At 40.4% G+C, this 17,374-nt stretch overlaps 1 protein-coding gene across 4 annotated transcripts in view; it reads left to right on the top strand.

Moving 5' to 3' along the window:
* The window catches only part of ESR1 (estrogen receptor 1), a 155,721-nt gene that overhangs the window by 42,791 nt on the left and 95,556 nt on the right, over positions 1-17,374 (top strand). For 3 of the 4 annotated variants that reach the window (XM_015821910.1, XM_029285216.1, XM_015821902.1), the window contains one exon: positions 279-469. In XM_015821910.1, the coding sequence (XP_015677396.1) occupies positions 279-469 (191 nt within the window). Of the gene's footprint in view, positions 1-278; positions 470-16,303; positions 16,310-17,374 lie in introns of all 4 variants that reach the window. The other variant, XM_015821894.1, reaches the window with a different exon arrangement.

Below are 17,374 nucleotides of genomic sequence, written 5' to 3'. Positions count from 1 at the left end.
CCTAATATTTATGGTTGGCATCAATCCCTCCCTCCCAGATTTGACAGTTCCTTGTAACGAGTGATCATGCTTCATTAGCATGGCAAATTGTTACTCCCAACCAGAATGATATTTTCATGTGTTGGCTTGTAGCGCCAACCCACTGACTAAAGTTGGGATCTTGGTGTCTTTGGTTTTCTTCTTGCAAACATTTCCTTACCAAACTAGGTTACTAAGATCCCAGTGTTTCCACCCTGAGCTATTCTTCACTGTTGAACCCACTGTTGTTCATTTTGCAGGCCTGGCTCGGAGACCAGACGTCACAATGGCAGAGAGCGAATGTCTAGCACCAATGAAAGGGGAAACCTGTCTATGGAGTCTACCAAGGAGACCCGCTATTGTGCTGTTTGCAATGATTATGCCTCTGGCTACCATTATGGGGTTTGGTCCTGTGAGGGCTGTAAAGCCTTTTTTAAAAGGAGCATTCAAGGTAATATAACATTGCACACGCGGTATGTAACTTTCTTGCTCATTCTGATCAAATAATGAGAGTGTTGTTTATTACTGAACAGACTGAAACTGTGGATCAGTATATGGCTGATACAATTAAACTTTTAGAATAAAGAAAATGTGGATCAGTATATGGCTGATACAATTAAACTTTTAGAATAAAGAAATAAACTAAATAGTTCATACCATATTAAAATACATATTTAGTCTCTGTTCAACATATACAGTGTGAATAGATTATGGTGTGTAAGCATGACCTGGAAATTAAAAAAGACTTCTCTGGACTATTATCTGTATTTAAATATTTTTTAAATAACTTAGATTTGTAAATGACGAATCTAATCTCAAATATCCATTTTGCTTGTTTCTTCAATACTTGCCTGCCCTATCTTTGTGTAATTCTGCTATTCATATAACAATAGTATGCAAAATAAATACAGGACTCCCTAAATAAGCTTTCCATGAGATGATTCCCCTAAAATGTGGGACACCTACTGTACAAATCCCAACTCCAACTCAAAACTGGGAAAGGCTTCCAAGAAGTCCCCAAGCTGCTTGCTGAAATGAGGCGACTGCTTATGAATTGACCCAAGTAAGCTAATTGATTGGAAAATTCTTAGTTCTAATGGCAGCCAGGTAGATGTTTGAAAATACTAGATTCTTATGCTGAAATACATGTAGTCCTCAACACCAGTTCATTTAGTGACAATGGCATTGAAAAAAGTAACTTATGACCGTTTTTCACACTTATGACCATTGCAGCATCCCCATGGCCGGGTGATCAAAATTCAGACACTTGGCAATTGACTCAAATTTATTAGTTTCTGGGGGTCATGTGGTTACCTTTTGCAACCTTCTGAGAAGAGGGATCTCAGAGTCCTAGTGGACAATCACTTAAATATGAGCCAGCAGTGTACTGCAGTTGCCAAAAAAGCCAACACAGTGCTGGGCTGCATTAACAGAGGGATAGAATCAAGATCACGTGAAGTATTAATACCACTTTACAATGCCTTAGTAAGGCCACACTTGGAATACTGCATCCAGTTTTGGTCACCATGATGTAAAAAAGATGCTGAGACTCTAGAAAGAGTACAGAGAAGAGCAACAAAGATGATTAGGGGNAAGGAGAAACTTCCTGACAGTTAGAACAATTAACCAATGGAACAACCTGCCTCCAGAAGCGGTGAATGCTCCAACACTGGAAGTTTTTAAGAAGAGACTGGACAGCCATTTGTCTGAAATGGTGTAGGGTTCCTGCCTGAGCAGGGGGTTGGACTCGATGACCTCCAAGGTCCCTTCCAACTTTATTATTATTATTATTTAAGCAAAGTCCATGAGGAATCCAGATTCACTTAACAACCATGTCACTAACTTAACAACTGCAGTGATTCACTTAGCAACTGTGGCATGAAAAGTCGTAAAATGGGACAAAATTCACTTAACTGTCTCACTTAGCAACCAAAATGTTGGACTTTATTGTGATTATAAGTTGAGGACTATCTGTATTACCAGCTTGATGGTGGTTTTTTTCCCCCACCCTCTTCCTTGGCCTTCTCTAAGCATCCTGGGCAGACATTCAGTATGAATGGAAACTGAAAGCCTTAAAGTCTTTAAGGCAGAAACAAAGAACGTATATGGAAGAAAAAGTAAATACACGAAAGAACAAAAACATGAATTTCTCTTCCTCTTGGCTGCTCTTACTAGCCCAACTATTGTTTCTTGATTTGGGGATGAACAAATTGTTGCTAACACTACACTCAGTCCTGCCTTTCTGTGATTAATAATTTTAAATTCCTACTTACTTTCCATTGCTCAGCAGTTTCCCCTTTTGCCTTTCTCAGGAGAAGCTTCCTGCAGTTGAATCTATTACTGTCCACTGTCTTCTTAAAATGATGCTTCTCAAGTCGTGAACTATAATCTGGTTACAGAGATGTTCTTTTTTTTAAAAGTACATCCGTTATGCTCTAGTCCGCCCTCCCCCCTCCCCCGCCCTGCACCACAATAATTTCACTGCTGCTTTAAGATTTTCTGTTTCATCCAAAAGCTTTTCTCAGTTGCCACTAAGGGGTGCCATGTGTATTCTTAATATACTTTCATGTCAGTACATGTTGTTTTTTATTGATTTTCCATATCAACATGTAAGAGAATAATCACAAAATAGGAGAATGTTGGATAAGTGAAAATTGCATTTACTTTATATATATTTACTCCTTCCCAGACAAATGTTGAGGTTCCTGGACTAATAGAATAGTTGTGAATTCAGTGGACCCTGAAATATTCTTATCCTACCTCAGCAATAAACTCAGCGATAATGATGGAGTTCATAGGGTTGAGGAAGAGGTAATAACCAGAGAAAGCTCATGAAGCACATGTTGATAATCTGGAACATGAGTAAAAAAACATTAAAAGGATGGTGAAAATGATTTAGAAGGAAAGTTTTGGAGTTCACATGAGTACAGCCCTTTTCTGATACTCATTAAAGCACTGATGTCTTTTTTCAGGCATCCACATGAGCTGAAAAAAGCTGCCGATATGTGTGCTTTAATACAGAGCAGAGGGATTGTGACTTATGAAAAAATGAAGCAGTTCTTCCAAATGGTTTTTAAACGTATATCTATTATATTCCTTAATAGAAACAGAAAGTATGTGAACTTTAGTTAGCTAGAATGTGTATCTGCACTTCTTTCATGTAATAAATGGGTAACAGTGAATAGTTTCCTTAATATTTTCAATACAGTAGAGAAGCACCACCTCATGGGAACCAGTTGCCGCTACTTACTTACAAGAATTTAGTTTAAAGTAAGTTTTTAGCAATTGAAAGGGGATCAGATTATTCTATTACCTCACCCTCATAGAAGTATGCTCCATGGTTTCAAATTTTCAATTCTATCTTCATGGAAGAAAGTTTTTGATATCATATTCAATCATATTCTCTTTCTGAAAGAGATGGCTGTCATTATTCAGCTCCTGAAGTACTTGAAAATCATTAGTTGCTTGAGGTACTTCCAATCTATGGGTCTTCATATATTTTTTTTTCTATTTTCTTACAACTTGTGAAATCAATCAAGGCAATACTATTGTAACTTTCACAAGCCATGGATATTCAAGTTACAAAAAGTTACTTAAGAACAGTATCTTGAAAGTTCTCTAATTTATTTTGGAATGCTTCTGCTCTTTCTGAACAGAAGGCTATGAAGTTGAAGACATGAAGTCATCCATGAAAATTTTTGGATGAGATTCTTATTGTATTATTGCCTTCTTTCTTCACAGAAGAAATGATGCGGAGAAGGAATATATGTAGTCTTTCATATCTATTTGTTCTGTCTGGGTTTTTTTAATTATTTCTGTCTTTCTGGCTTGAGAAAGTCATTAAGGAGGGAAAGATGGAATATCTGCCCAATGTACTTTGGTTTTTTTAGGCTGTTTTTCCCAGACTTTATGTAAAATATCTCAAGTTCTCATGGAGACAATATTCTGGTAACATGGTCTGGCTGTGAATTTTTCAGTCAGCTTCAGAACTCAGTTTCAAGTGCATATGAGACATCTTTTTGTGGCTGAAGAATTGATGTACGTGAATTAATATCAGCACAATAATATTTAGCAAAAAAAGGTTCATGAAACAAATAACCATTCTAACTACCATACCATGAGTCATACTGGAGGACTGATAACTGGCAATGTCCCTCTACTCAGTGTCACTGGATTAGTCAATCAACAATCAATATTGAATAAAATAGAGACATAGTTTTACAGTTCTACAAATTTGTGATCGCCAAATCATTTAAGCCTAGAAAACCTAAAAACAATAAGTTCTAGTCCCAGCTTAGGGTGACTTTAGGCCAGTTACTCTCAGCCCAATCTAGTTCACAGGATTGTTGCTGTGGGAAAAATAGGAGGAGGAAGGAGTGTTATGTAGGTTTGCCTCCTTGAGTTATTTATAAAAAAAATAATAAAGGTGCGATATGCCTAGAAATGTCCCTGAAGATGCCAACCATTGTTACGGGTGACAAGTTAGGAAACCTGTTGTCTAGAACAGGGGTCACCAACCTGTGGGCTGCGGCCCACTACTGTTCGTGGCCTGCTGGCCAGTGGACTGCAGGACAGGCTGGCCAGTGCGCACATATGTGTGCGTGCACTCATGCCCACTCGTGCTAGCGCTGCTGCTATGCAAATGGGGTGCCGCGCGCACTATGCAGTGAAAACAAGGCACCATGTGGCAAAAACAGGGCACCTCACGGTGAAAACGGGGTGCTGCAAGCCGAAAACGGGGCACCTAGTGAGTGTCACACAGGTGCTAGCAATGCTCCATTTGCATCACGCGTGCTCACAGCCCCATTTGTGTGTGCGCACACGCGTGCATGTAAAATGCTTCCTCTTCCCTTTCCCCCTGGTCCTCCAGCCAAGAAAGGCTGGAGACCTCTGGTCTAGAACAAGGTCACTAAACCCTGAAACCCAATAGTGCTACAGGGATTATTTTTAGGACAAAAATCTTCATGTTAACTTAGAGCAATAGCTAAAATTTTGCTGAGCTAAAAATTTCCAAATCCTTGAAACAACAGATAGGTAGGAAATGCTTCGGAGTACAATTCAGCAGCCTGGAGGACTATAGTATATTCATTTATGCAACAATTTGAAGCATAATGGAGTTCTTGGTGCAATAATCAATGGTTAATCAGAAGTAAAAGTGAACAAATCATCTAATTTTCTATAACTTGAGTTTTTTAAAAGCACATTTTTCAGAAGAACTTGATTGGACAAGTTCATAAAATTGTGAGGGAGGGAGGGTCTATGGCAGTGGTGGCAAACCTATGACACGTGTGCCAGAGGTGGCACTCAGAGCCCTCTCTGTGGGCATGGGCACCATTGCCCCAGCAGAGTTCACCAGAGTAGTGAACATGTGGCATTTGGAAGCAACAGGGCAGGAAGTGAGCGAGCAAGCAGCGTTGGCCCCCCGGGGATGCCCCGGAGATGGTGAGGGACTGGCCTCCGCCACCCTGGCCCCAGCCACGCTCACCCAGTCTGCCATGACCACTGCAGCCACGCCCACCCAGTGGGCCACGCCCCCACACCCCCCCCTGAGTGCACCACAATGCTGATGCAGCCCTGGCACTTTGTGATAAATAAGTGGGTTTTGGGTTGCAGTTTGGGCACTCAGTCTCTAAAAGGTTCACCAACACTTGTCTATGGAACCCATCTATTAAAACACATTTTATCATCCTGTATATCTCAGTCCCTGGTCATCCAAGCAATGCTGTCAAGGTTTTGATGGAGGCTATGGCAATATGAATGGAGAGAAACAAGCTGAGGCTCAACCCTAACCAAAAGGAGGTGGCTATTGATTTGGGTGTTGTCATATCCCAAAGATCTTCTCTTTCTAGTTCTGGCTGGGTCTTACTGGACTTTTGGCTCCTTCTTCAGGAGTAAGTGGTAGCCATGCCTAAGATGGCCTTTGATCAAATCTATATTGTGCAATTGCACCTACTCTTGGATGGGGAGGGAACTCTGCTCATGATCACTTATTCCTGGTAACTTCTTATCTGGAATATTGAAATGTGTTCTACATGGGGCTACCTATGAAAACTAGACATGGATAGTTCTGAGTTATCAGTCCCACTAGATAAACCAGACCAGGAAAATCAACTCTAGGAAGACTAGAACTATATTTTATTGAAATAATAACAGAATCCTGCAGGTCTGATTATACCAACAAAGAGAAAAAATAACAGCTCTCAAAAGAAACCAGCATGGTTGCATAAAGAACTCTCTGATCAATTGAAAGATAAAAAGGACAAGTATAGAAAGTGGAAAGAGGGACACATAACTAAGTCAGAATATCAGCAAATAGCCCGAGCCTGCAAAGACAAAGTGAGGAAAGCTAAGGCTCAAAATGAACTAAGGCTTGCGACCAAAGTCAAAAATAACAAAAAAAGCTTCTTTCAACATGTAAAAAACAAGAAAAAAGTGAAGGAAACAATTGGTCCATTAGTGGGTGAAAGTGGCAAGAAGGTGACAAGCAACAGGGAGAAAGCAGAACTATTTAACTCGTTTTTCGCATTTGTCTTTACATAAAGGGAAAAAACAGACCAACCTATAAAAAATAGTGCCATAAAAAACAAAATAGAAATACAAGTTAAGATAGACAAGAAAATGGTAAGTGAACACCTGTCCAGCCTAGACGAGTTCAAATCACCAGGACCAGATGGATTACACCCCAAGGTTCTCAAGGAACTGGTAGATGTGATCTCAGAACCACTGAACTATATTTTTCAAAGATCCTGGAGCACAGGGAAACTACCAGAGGACTGGAAAAGAGCTGATGCAGTTCCCATCTTCAAAAAAGGGAAAAAAATGGACCCAGGAAATTACAGACCTATCAGCCTGACCTCAATACCTGGGAAGATCCTGGAAAAGATAATCAAACAACGAATCAGTGAACACCTACAGGCAAACCAAGTCATTACTAAAAGCCAACATGGGTTTGTCAAAAACAGATCATGCCAGACAAATCTTATTGCATTCTTTGACCAAGTGACAAAATTAGTGGATCAGAGGAATGCGGTGGACATAATTTACTTGGACTTCAGTAAGGCATTTGATAAAGTAGATCACAACCTACTACTTGACAAGATAGAAAAATGTGGGGTAGATAGCACCACCATCAGATGGATCCGTAGCTGGCTGACCGGCTGCACTCAGCGAGTGGTCCTCAATGGAACCGCATCTACATGGAGGGAAGAGTGTAGTGGGGTGCCCCAGGGCTCTGTTCTCGGCCCAGTGCTCTTCAATATCTTCATCAACAATTTGGACAAGGGGATAGATGGGTAACTCATCAAATTTGCAGACGACACCAACCTGGCAGGAATAGCCAACACTCCAGAAGACAGGCTTAAGATACAGAAGGGTCTGGACAGACTTGAACACTGGGCACTATCTAACAAAATGAAATTCAATGGTGAAAAAAGCAAGGTTCTACATTTAGGCAAGAAAAACCAAATGCACAGGTATAGTATAGGGGGTACCTTGCTCAATAGTAGTAACTGTGAGAGGGACCTCGGAGTCCTAGTGGACAATCACCTAAATGTGAGCTAGCAGTGTGCTGCAGCTGCCAAAAAGGCCAACACAGTGCTAGACTGCATTAACAGAGGGATAGAATCAAGATCACATGAAGTGTTAATACCACTTTACAATGCCTTGGAATACTGCATCCAGTTTTGGTCACCGCGATGTAAAAAAGATGTTGAGACTCTAGAAAGAGTACAGAGAAGAGCAACAAAGATGATTAGGGGACTGGAGGCTAAAGCATATAAGGAACGGCTGCTGGAATTGGGTATGTCTAGTTTAATGAAGAGAAGGATGAGGGGGGACATGATAGCAGTTTCCCAATATCTTAGGGGTTGCCACAAAGAAGAGGGAGTCAAGCTATTTTCCAAGGCGCCTGAAGGCAGGACAAGAAGCAACGGGTGGAAACTAATCAAGGAGAGACGCAACCTAGAACTAAGGAGAAACTTCCTGACAGAACAATTAACCAGTGGAACAACCTGCCTCCAGAAGCGGTGAATGCGCCAACACTGGAAGTTTTTAAAAAGAGACTGGACAGCCATTTGTCCGAAATGATATAGGGTTTCCTGCCTGAGCAGGGGGTTGGACTAGATGACCTCCAAGGTCCCTTCCAACTTTACTACTACTACTACTACTACTACTACTACTACTACTACTACTACTACTACTACTACTATTATTATTATTATTATTATTATTATTATTATATCTCCCCTCATTCTTAGATCCCAGTAAATCAGGGAACCATCTACCCATGCCACTGTTGAATATTATCTTGTTTAAACAATGCAATAGCTGTCTTTGCTTGGCTAATGGTTCTTGAGTATTACTCTCATCTCCCTTACTCTCTACATGGGTGCATGACAATATGAGCTGCACTGGTTAGTGCTAGGCTTCTGGGTGTACAGGCAGACCTTGACTTGTAGCCATAATTGAGACTAGAACTGTCAATTGATACAGTCATTAAATGAGCTGTGCCTGATTGTATGACCTTTTTTTAAATCATGGCTGTTAAGGAAACCATATGGCCATTAAATGAGTTGTGTGGCTGTTAATCAAATCTGGCTTCCTCCATTGATTTTTCTTGTCAGAAGCCCCTGGAAAATTTGTACATAGTGATCCTATGACCCCAGTATGCTGCAACCATCATAAAGACATGCCAGTTGCCAAGTGTCCAAATTTTGATCATGTGACTGCAGGGATGCTGTGATGGTTGTAAAGGCAAGGATTGGTCATAAGTTATTTTTTTCAGCACCATTGCAATTTCGAACTGACATTAAATGAATGGTTGTCAGTTGAGGACTGCCTGTAATTCAAAATCCTGGATGTCATCTATAAACCCCTTCATGACTCACAACCAGGATATTTGATGGATCTTTTAACTTATCCTCACCTAACAAGATCCAACAGGGCTGGCATGCTCAGAATCTCATCTAGTAAACAGTGACATTTTATGGAAGTGTGTCTACTCTGTCATTGCTCCTGCCCTGTGGATGAGCATTTTTTCCCAAGATTTGGATGCCCTTCACCTTGCTGGCCTTTGGAAAAGTCTTGAAGACTTTGCTATTCCTTCAAGTCGAGGACAATGCTATATGAGTTCTAGGTAAAGTTGTTTTTATGGTTGCTATATATTTTCCTATCTTTTTATATAGCTGGCTGCCCAGAGTTGCTTGGTTAATAGGCAGTCATATAAATAAATAAAAATGTCCACTTCAATAAATATTTTTGGTGCTATTTCTGTTTTATGCAGGGCACATAAACAACTATCAATTTATGTACTGCATTTCTGATGTTGCCATAGCCTCCATCAGAATCTTGACAGCATCGCTTGGATGTTCTGGTGTTGTTTGTGCATTTTTTCGTTTTCTTTTTTTAAAGAAGCAAAACTTCTTGATGTATACTTTGCCATTGTTGCTGTGTGGTGATTATTAAATTCAGAGAACAATAACCTGAAAAGATCATTATATGTTGGTTTCCACTGTGATCTAGAAAAGTTGAAATAATTAGATTAATTTCTATTGCTATGTGAATCAAATACTTTTTCCTTTATTCTTAGTTAGGAAGGACCTAGATTATGTCAGTGAAACATTGGCTCATTTTAACCCTGGCAGTATGGGGCATAATTGATTTCCTTTGAAAACTTACAGCATTCTTTTAAGTGGCATGATTTTGATATAATTTGAATAACACTATATTGCTAACACAATAACACTATGTTAGCAATTGAGCTCAAGTGCTGCTCAACAAATATGTTTTAAGAATGTGTGTGTGAGAGAGAGAGAGAGAGAAAGAGAATGAGAGAATGAGAAAGAGGGAAGAGATGCAAATGCATATTGATGTGAAAAACATGCCTTCCTGGGTGCATCTGCTGTTTTTCCACCAGCATGAATACGGACGAAGGTCAATGGCACAACAATAATAAGGGCAGAGTCTGTTGTGCTGACCTCACCATCTGCAATTTCCATTGACAATTAACATTTGATCCCACATAGCTGGCATGTTACAAACCAAGAGGTGTAATTTTCTTTAGTTTAGGCCAGGGGTGTCAAACTGCCAGCCCGCAGGCCGGATGCATCACACAGAAGCCGCGTCCACCCCAGCTCCGGCAAGGGGAAAAAAGTGGGGATACATCATGACACCTCACATGACGTGGCGAGTTTGACACCCCTGGTCTAGGCAATGACTAGCATTATTTCTTTGGATACTTCAACTATATACTGTATTACTTCCTTAAGATGAAAACTCCTTCTTATGGTGCATACAGGTGGGACAAGAACATAGTTGCAAGGGAATCCCAATTCCTTTCTTCTGCTAGGGTTAAGATAGAGCTGCTAACCTTGAATACATATCCACAAAGTAGGTAAGATAAGTGTGGAGATGTAAAATGTCTGTCTCCAATTTGTATCCTTCTGTTCTGTCCCAGCCTATAGCCATCCTTGTTAAATGCACAAGGACAAAACCCCTTTTGAGAAATAGGCTGGAGAGAAAAAAAAAACCCTTTTAATATTGGTAACAAACCTGCCAAATGGTCCAAAAGCAACAAAACACAATCCAAATGGAGGAAATTGTCCACATGAAACACAATGCAAAACAAGGAATTAGTCACCGGCAATACCAACAGAACAGGATCCCATGAAGTACTTTGCAACGGTTGCCTTCAGCAACCAGCACCGCCCACACCTTCCCTTTTTATTAAGCAGCCCCAAGGCATGGCTTCTCAATGCCTTCTTCTCCTCCCTTGGAGTTGCCGTATTGACTCCCTCTGACCTGCTCTAGTTAACTGCCTTCTTTTACGAGCGTCTCTAATGACTTCTAGCTGTGAGTCCTCAGAGTCTGACTCATCTTCCCCACACAGCTGTGTCTCATCCTGACCACGATTGGAGGGGCCAGGCTCTTCATCAGATTGTGAGTCTTGTAACTCATCAGAGCCTCCCTCTGACTCTGATGGCTCTCCAAACCCCTCTTCCTCCTCCTCCTCTGATTCCCCAGACTCAGCTGCCCAGTCCACTGGCACGGACTCACAACACCTTCCCTCTTTTTTGAGGTTCTTAGAACTAGCTATACTTTATATTCAGTGGCCTTCTTTCCATAATGTACTTTAACTGGGAGGGTTAGCAAAAGGGAGAGGTCAATTCACTCAGTCAACTTAACCCCAAAGAGATTCAGTCATGCACAAAGATCACTCCATTGGACATGTTGTAGCAATATGTAAATCTAGTCAGTTAACTTATTTTGATTATCTAGTCCTCCAAGAAAAAGCATTGGAGAGAAAGAGTGGTGATAAAAGCAAGCCTTTCAGTTATACAACTTACTGCTAAGGCCTGGTGGGAGAGATGATCCATTCCAAATTTCAGCAGACTGCACCCACTAAGTCATGCTACTGTGGCTTGTCTTGTCAATGGAGAAGGAGCTAATGACAGTATGAAGTCTTGCCAGTTTATTTTTAGCTCACATGTTCTGAATGGTCTCCATTTTATAATGCTTGCAGACCTAGATCTATCTTGTAGAAACTTCCAATCTTTATTCTGAAGTGGTCTCCACGTGTAGGATAGAATTGATTGTTTGATGGCCCTGGTCCCAATATCTTTGGATTCAATGCAAAGAGGTTAATCCTGCCATTGCAGTATAACCCCAGCTCTGAAACTACTGGGGTTGTTAGTAGGCTTCTTGGTCCAGTTCATAAAAATGCAAATTAAACCAAAGTGATAGAAATAAGCAAGGCAGCATTGCAAATGTATAGTGCTTTCACTGAAATAGTTGGATATGCACTTATCCATGTTTCAGATTACCACTAGGCAAGAATAGAAAACAATGTCTGCCGTTGCGGTATGAATCAGGAAATCAGATATTTACCAGTTCAATGGGAACTTTAAGCAAGCCACTTATCTCCCATCTCTACCTCCTCAAATTTCCTATTATGGAGATAATATTTAGAGTTCTGATTTATGGCATAGTTGTTAAGATTAAAGCCATCGGTTAATGTATTTGAAGTATTCTGAATATGCTTTAGTGGTATGTAAGTGCAAACTATTATTACAAGTAATAATAGTAATCCATGTTTGTGTGTATAGGTAACCTTAAAATAGATACTGTCAAGTGCAGATCTGAACAGACAATATGCACTAATCCTTTCAACCGTCTGGGAGTTCTATAATAGCACATAAAATTAGGACATAGCTTATGTAAAGACATAGAAATTGACAATCTGAGCAGTTCTTTAGTGAATATCATATTAAGTACATTTTAGGGAAATGTAGAAATAAAGCCTCTATCATGCTGAACTTCTGGTAATGTTGTGGACTTAGTTTTCTTGTTTCCCACTGCCTTCATTTGTTTTTTCAGCTTCCCAATCTAGTATTTTTTTTTAAATGGTCTCTCATGCAAGTCCCAGCTGGTCTGGTTCTGCTTAATTTCCAAGATTAGGCAAGATTGGCTAGCAACTGCTATCCATCTTGGTTCTATAGTTCTATAGAAATGTTCTACACCCAGTGGTGGGATTCAGCCGGTTCACACCACTTTGGCAGAATCAGTAACTAATTTTTTGTTGCCCAGGCCCAGAATGGACTTCCGGAAGCGGCATCCACACAGAGAACCGGTTGTTCACATATTTGAATCCCACCACTGTCTACACCCTAGCTCAAGATCTGGGGGAGAAACCATAATTTTGTGCTCTTTTAAAAGCCAATAAAATGGAGATTGTTTCCTGGGTGCTACTAGATGAGATTGTTTACTTGATAGGACCAGGAGTAAGCCAAATCTTTCCAGATCTTACAGTGTGTGCTAAACCATTAGGAGACATTTCTTAGTTAACTAGGCTTCTGTAGGCTTTAAAGGTGACAACCAGCACCTGGAATTGTACTCAGAAGCAAACTGGTAACAAATGCAGTACTTGGGGGACTAATAGTCTATGAACATGTTGTGATCCACCTACCACCAACCATGCCACTGTGACCTGTAGCAGCTATAGTTTCTAATTGGATTTCAGGACAGATCCAGTTAGAGTGCATTGCAAAAGCCTATTTGTGATGTGACCAAGCACAAGTGACAATAAGAAGGAACTCCTGCTTTAGGAAGGGATGTAGCTGGCAGATAAGATGAATCCGTGAAAAGACTCTGCTGATCATAGTTGCCTTCTGCTCTTCAAACAAGGGCTGTAAATTCAAGACAGCCCCCCACAAAACTGTTCAGGGCTAAAGATAGAAAGTCCCTAGCACCATGAAGCTCAATCACTCACACAGACTTAGTCTTGCTAGAGTTGAATTGAGGTTGCTATTACCATCCAAATTCTTAGTGTCTCCAAGTCCTGGACCATGACTTCAACAGCATCTCTTGGCCAGCTCAGGGATGAGATTTATGCTTGAATGTGGTGATACCTGAACCTGAACTGATAGATGACCTGGACCAGTGACCTCATGTAAAGGTTAAATAGGAAGGGATAGAGCAGGGGTCTTCCAACTTGGCCCTTTGGTGACTTGTGAACTTCAACTCCCAGAATTCCTCAGCCAGCGTGCCTGGCTGAGGAATTCTGGAAGTTGAAATCCACAAGTCATCAAAGGGCCAAGTTGGAAGACCCCTGGGATAGAGCATCAATTCCTGAAGCATCCTACATTGGCTTGATATTTCTCTTCATATAAACACCAACTGGAACCATGGAAAAAGTTGTTGGCTGAATGCAGTTCATATCCCAGCTAGGACATAGAAACATAGAGAACTGATGGCAGAAAAAGACCTAGTGGTCCATCGAGTCTGCCTTTTGAGGTTTTTTTTTCTTTCTTTTTAATTTATGTATTTATTATTATTTTTTTATGGACAACATAGATATGAAAAGAGTTTTTTTCAGTGAAGAAGATTGTTTAATTTTGTAAAAACTTTTCCAAATTGAATTGTTTTGGGTTGGATAACACAACAGACCAGTAAGAATACTAAACACTAAAAAACTTTTTTATTTTACAGTAGCAGCAATGATCCACATGAGGGAAAAAAAACATTCTTTTTCTTTGTCAATTGTGTGCTTTCATCTTTTTCTTATTTTAAGAGAAGGAAGCAAAACCTGGTGTGAAGATGCAGGCTGTGTAAATTCTTGCTTTGCAGAAACAGGGCTGGGATGTGAATGGTGGCGCTGCTGAGAGATGAGATTGGCATTTGAATTCTTCAAAACTCTTTTGCAGACACTGAGAGTCTGTTTCCATGTACCACATGCTGAACAGGAACTCCATACAGGGCAATGAGGATTACATGCACTTGTCTGTACTGCAACTCACTTCATTAGATGCTAATTATAATAAAAATTGTTAATCAAAAAGGTCTTTCTTACCATCATTATTGTAAGTCAATAGATTTTAAATTACTTGTTAACTCACACAGCACTCTTATTTGCAAGCTTTATGAACTAGTATTTTATGTAGAACTGTGGTGGTGCAGTGGTTAGAATGCAGTATTGCAGGCTAATTGTGCCAACTGCCAGCAGTTTGATCCTGACCAGCTCAAGGTTGTCTCAGCCTTCCATTCTTCTGAGGTTGGTAAAATGAGGACCCAGATTGTTGGGGGCAATATGCTGACTCTGTAAACCGCTTAGAGAGGGCTGTAGAACACTGTGAAGTGGTTTAAAAGTCTAAGTGCTCTTGCTACTGTATTATCTCTTACAACTTTCAGTTAAAACAAGGAATAGAAACAGAAAAACTCTCTTGATTACTCTTATCCTTGAATTGATAAATAATGAAGTGTTTCAGCCATTTTTCATCTAGCTTATAACTTATTATATTTAAAATGCAAATGAGTCAAATGTGAGTAAGTGGTTTTTGTAATGTAAGCTACTCACATTTCTGTTAGAGAATAAGTAACTATAAGGTTTAGTTGCTCCTTCCAAAATAATACTATGAATTGTTAATATCACAAAATAGTAATTGAATGGGTGACATTGAAAGCTATCCTAGAGAAGAGCATCAGTGAGAAAAAGAGTGGAAATGAGTAAAATTCTGTTTGGTTTGCATTTCCTTGCTGGAACAGTGATGAACAGAGTTTTATAATAATGTCAGGAAAGGAAAGAATCCTTTAAATACATGTAGGGATTAGTCTAGGCCAGTGGTGGCGAACCTATGGCACGGGTGCCAGAGGCAGCACTCAGAGCCCTCTCTGTGGGCACGCGCACCATCACCCCAGTCCTAGGCTTCAGGTGGGTTTTATAAAACCTTTTCACTTTAGGCCGCCACCGCCGTGTGCAAAAAAAAAAGGTTCAATCAATCAGTCAATTTCAACTTCTCGCGGGAAAAAAAAAGATCTTGCAAAGTTGGAATTGATTGATTGAACTTTTTAGTCCACCCAGTCTGCCATTACCACCACAGCCACGCTCACCCAATGGGCCACACCCATCCACCCAATGGGCCACACCCACCCAATGGGCCACACCCACCCGGCACCCGACGATGCATAAGTGGGTTTTGGGTTACAGTTTGGGCACTCGGTCTCTAAATGGTTTGCCATCACTGGTTTAGGCTGCATTTGTTCTCTGTCATATGCCTAACTCAACTTTTCCCCCTTGATTGTAGTGACTCCTGAAAGTCAACAGTATCTGCATGTTTAATTGTTTTCTTGCATGAACACCTTTCTGTGTTGTGTTGATATGTGAATGCCTAGTAGCATCTCTGTTCCCAAGGCCAGTCTGCCGAATTTGAGTTTCTATTGATTATTGGCCCACAAAGTTAACTAGAGACATCATTTCACTTGTTATTCCTTCTTGCTCTTTTCATGTTTCCATGAAGCAGACAGAAAGCAAAAGCACTTAGACTTATTGCTTAGTTAAATCTTCTTTCCATAAAAATTGCTTAGGGAAAAAGGAACCATCACAAGCATTACTTAAACCATTGCTGTAGTTTATAACCACCACTTATGTGGAAGCATGAATAGTTGGTTTATATTCTAGACAGATTTTTTCTTCTTTAAGTCTGAGCTTCCTGGAAGAACTAAAAACTACATTTGTGACTAAAGTCACAGTTGAAGTTTTGCCCAGAAAATGAAGAATATTCTCAACACATACTGATTATTCATTTTATGAAAGCAAACAGATTTCTATTTTGTAAATGTGACATAACATTTATTCAAAAAAAATTGATAGTTTTATATTTTGAATGAATCATAGATCAAAATAGTTGGCTGAAAAAGAAGCACAGAGTGTTCATAATTTCCTGCCACTTTGTCACTAGATTTCAAAGGTATCTCATCTCATCTATTTCCCCCCCCCTTTTTTTTTTCTTCTGAGGCAATAGTAGATTGTTATTCAGATGTTCCCATTCAGGGGCAGTAATCCAGGTCTTGTACTGATAGAATGAAAGCAATCAGAACTCAATACTCTGAAATATTGGAAGAAGAAAGTCCCGTATCATCCTACAAACCCAACACAGCTAAAAAGGCACCACATCTGTTTCCAGCCCACATCTGTTTTTGTACATTATTCATGAGCCCAGGCATTCCATTGCTAATCATAAAAAGTCTCACCACAATTGTATGTGACAATCACACAAGTTATAGGATAATAGGACAGCTTAGGAAAGCATTGTACATATACAGGCAACCTTGGACTGAGGCGAAGTTAAAAGCAATATGTACAGGAAATAAAGAGTAGGCATAATTATCAGTGAGCCCATTATTTGGAAAATAAAGTAGATTGGTAGCAGAAAGCTGGAAAAGGGCAAATACTGTATTGTGCCTTCAAAAAGAAGAAACAGTGGACCTGAGTAATTACTGTATCAAACAGTTTATAAGCATTTAGAAGGAATGCCTTGCTTATCAGGAGTGAACAGCAGTTATCAAAAATGAGTCATATCAAAATCAACCTTATTTTAATAGAAGAACTAGTTTAGTTGACCATAGAAGTGTGGTGGGTATGGTGTACCTTCAGTTCAGAAATGCATCTAACATCAAGTAGTTCTAATACTACTAGAACAAAATACTACTAGAACTGCTGGCCCTGCGCGACTCCCCCATCGCGCAGGTATGGCCTAAATTCATTCTAAGGGCCGGCCTCGATGAAGGGATCTGGAACCCAGAGAGGTGGCACTCAGCACAGAGGGACCTAAGAAGAAAAAGACTACGGGTCTTCTTAGAGGGGTGCTTTTTTAAATTTTTAGGGGATTCGGGGTTGGCCCGGGAGGAACCAGGGGAGTCCTCTCTGAGGCCAAGGCCAGTCCTGTCTGGGGGGCGCGGGGTAAGGGAGGAGACTGGGGAGCTGGCGGAGGGTGGTGTGATAGGTACGATCAGTGGGAGGGGCAGATATGGCGGGAGCAGAGGACCATATCGGGTTTTGGGAGCACGCACACGCTGCTTACTAGCT

This window comes from Protobothrops mucrosquamatus, unplaced genomic scaffold (genome assembly GCF_001527695.2).
Source record: "Protobothrops mucrosquamatus isolate PMUCROS unplaced genomic scaffold, P.Mucros_1.0 scaffold_168, whole genome shotgun sequence".
NCBI classification, from domain to species: Eukaryota; Metazoa; Chordata; class Lepidosauria; order Squamata; family Viperidae; genus Protobothrops; species Protobothrops mucrosquamatus.
The sequence above is the reverse complement of the archived record's forward strand: the minus strand, read 5'-3'. Positions and strand labels throughout refer to the sequence as shown.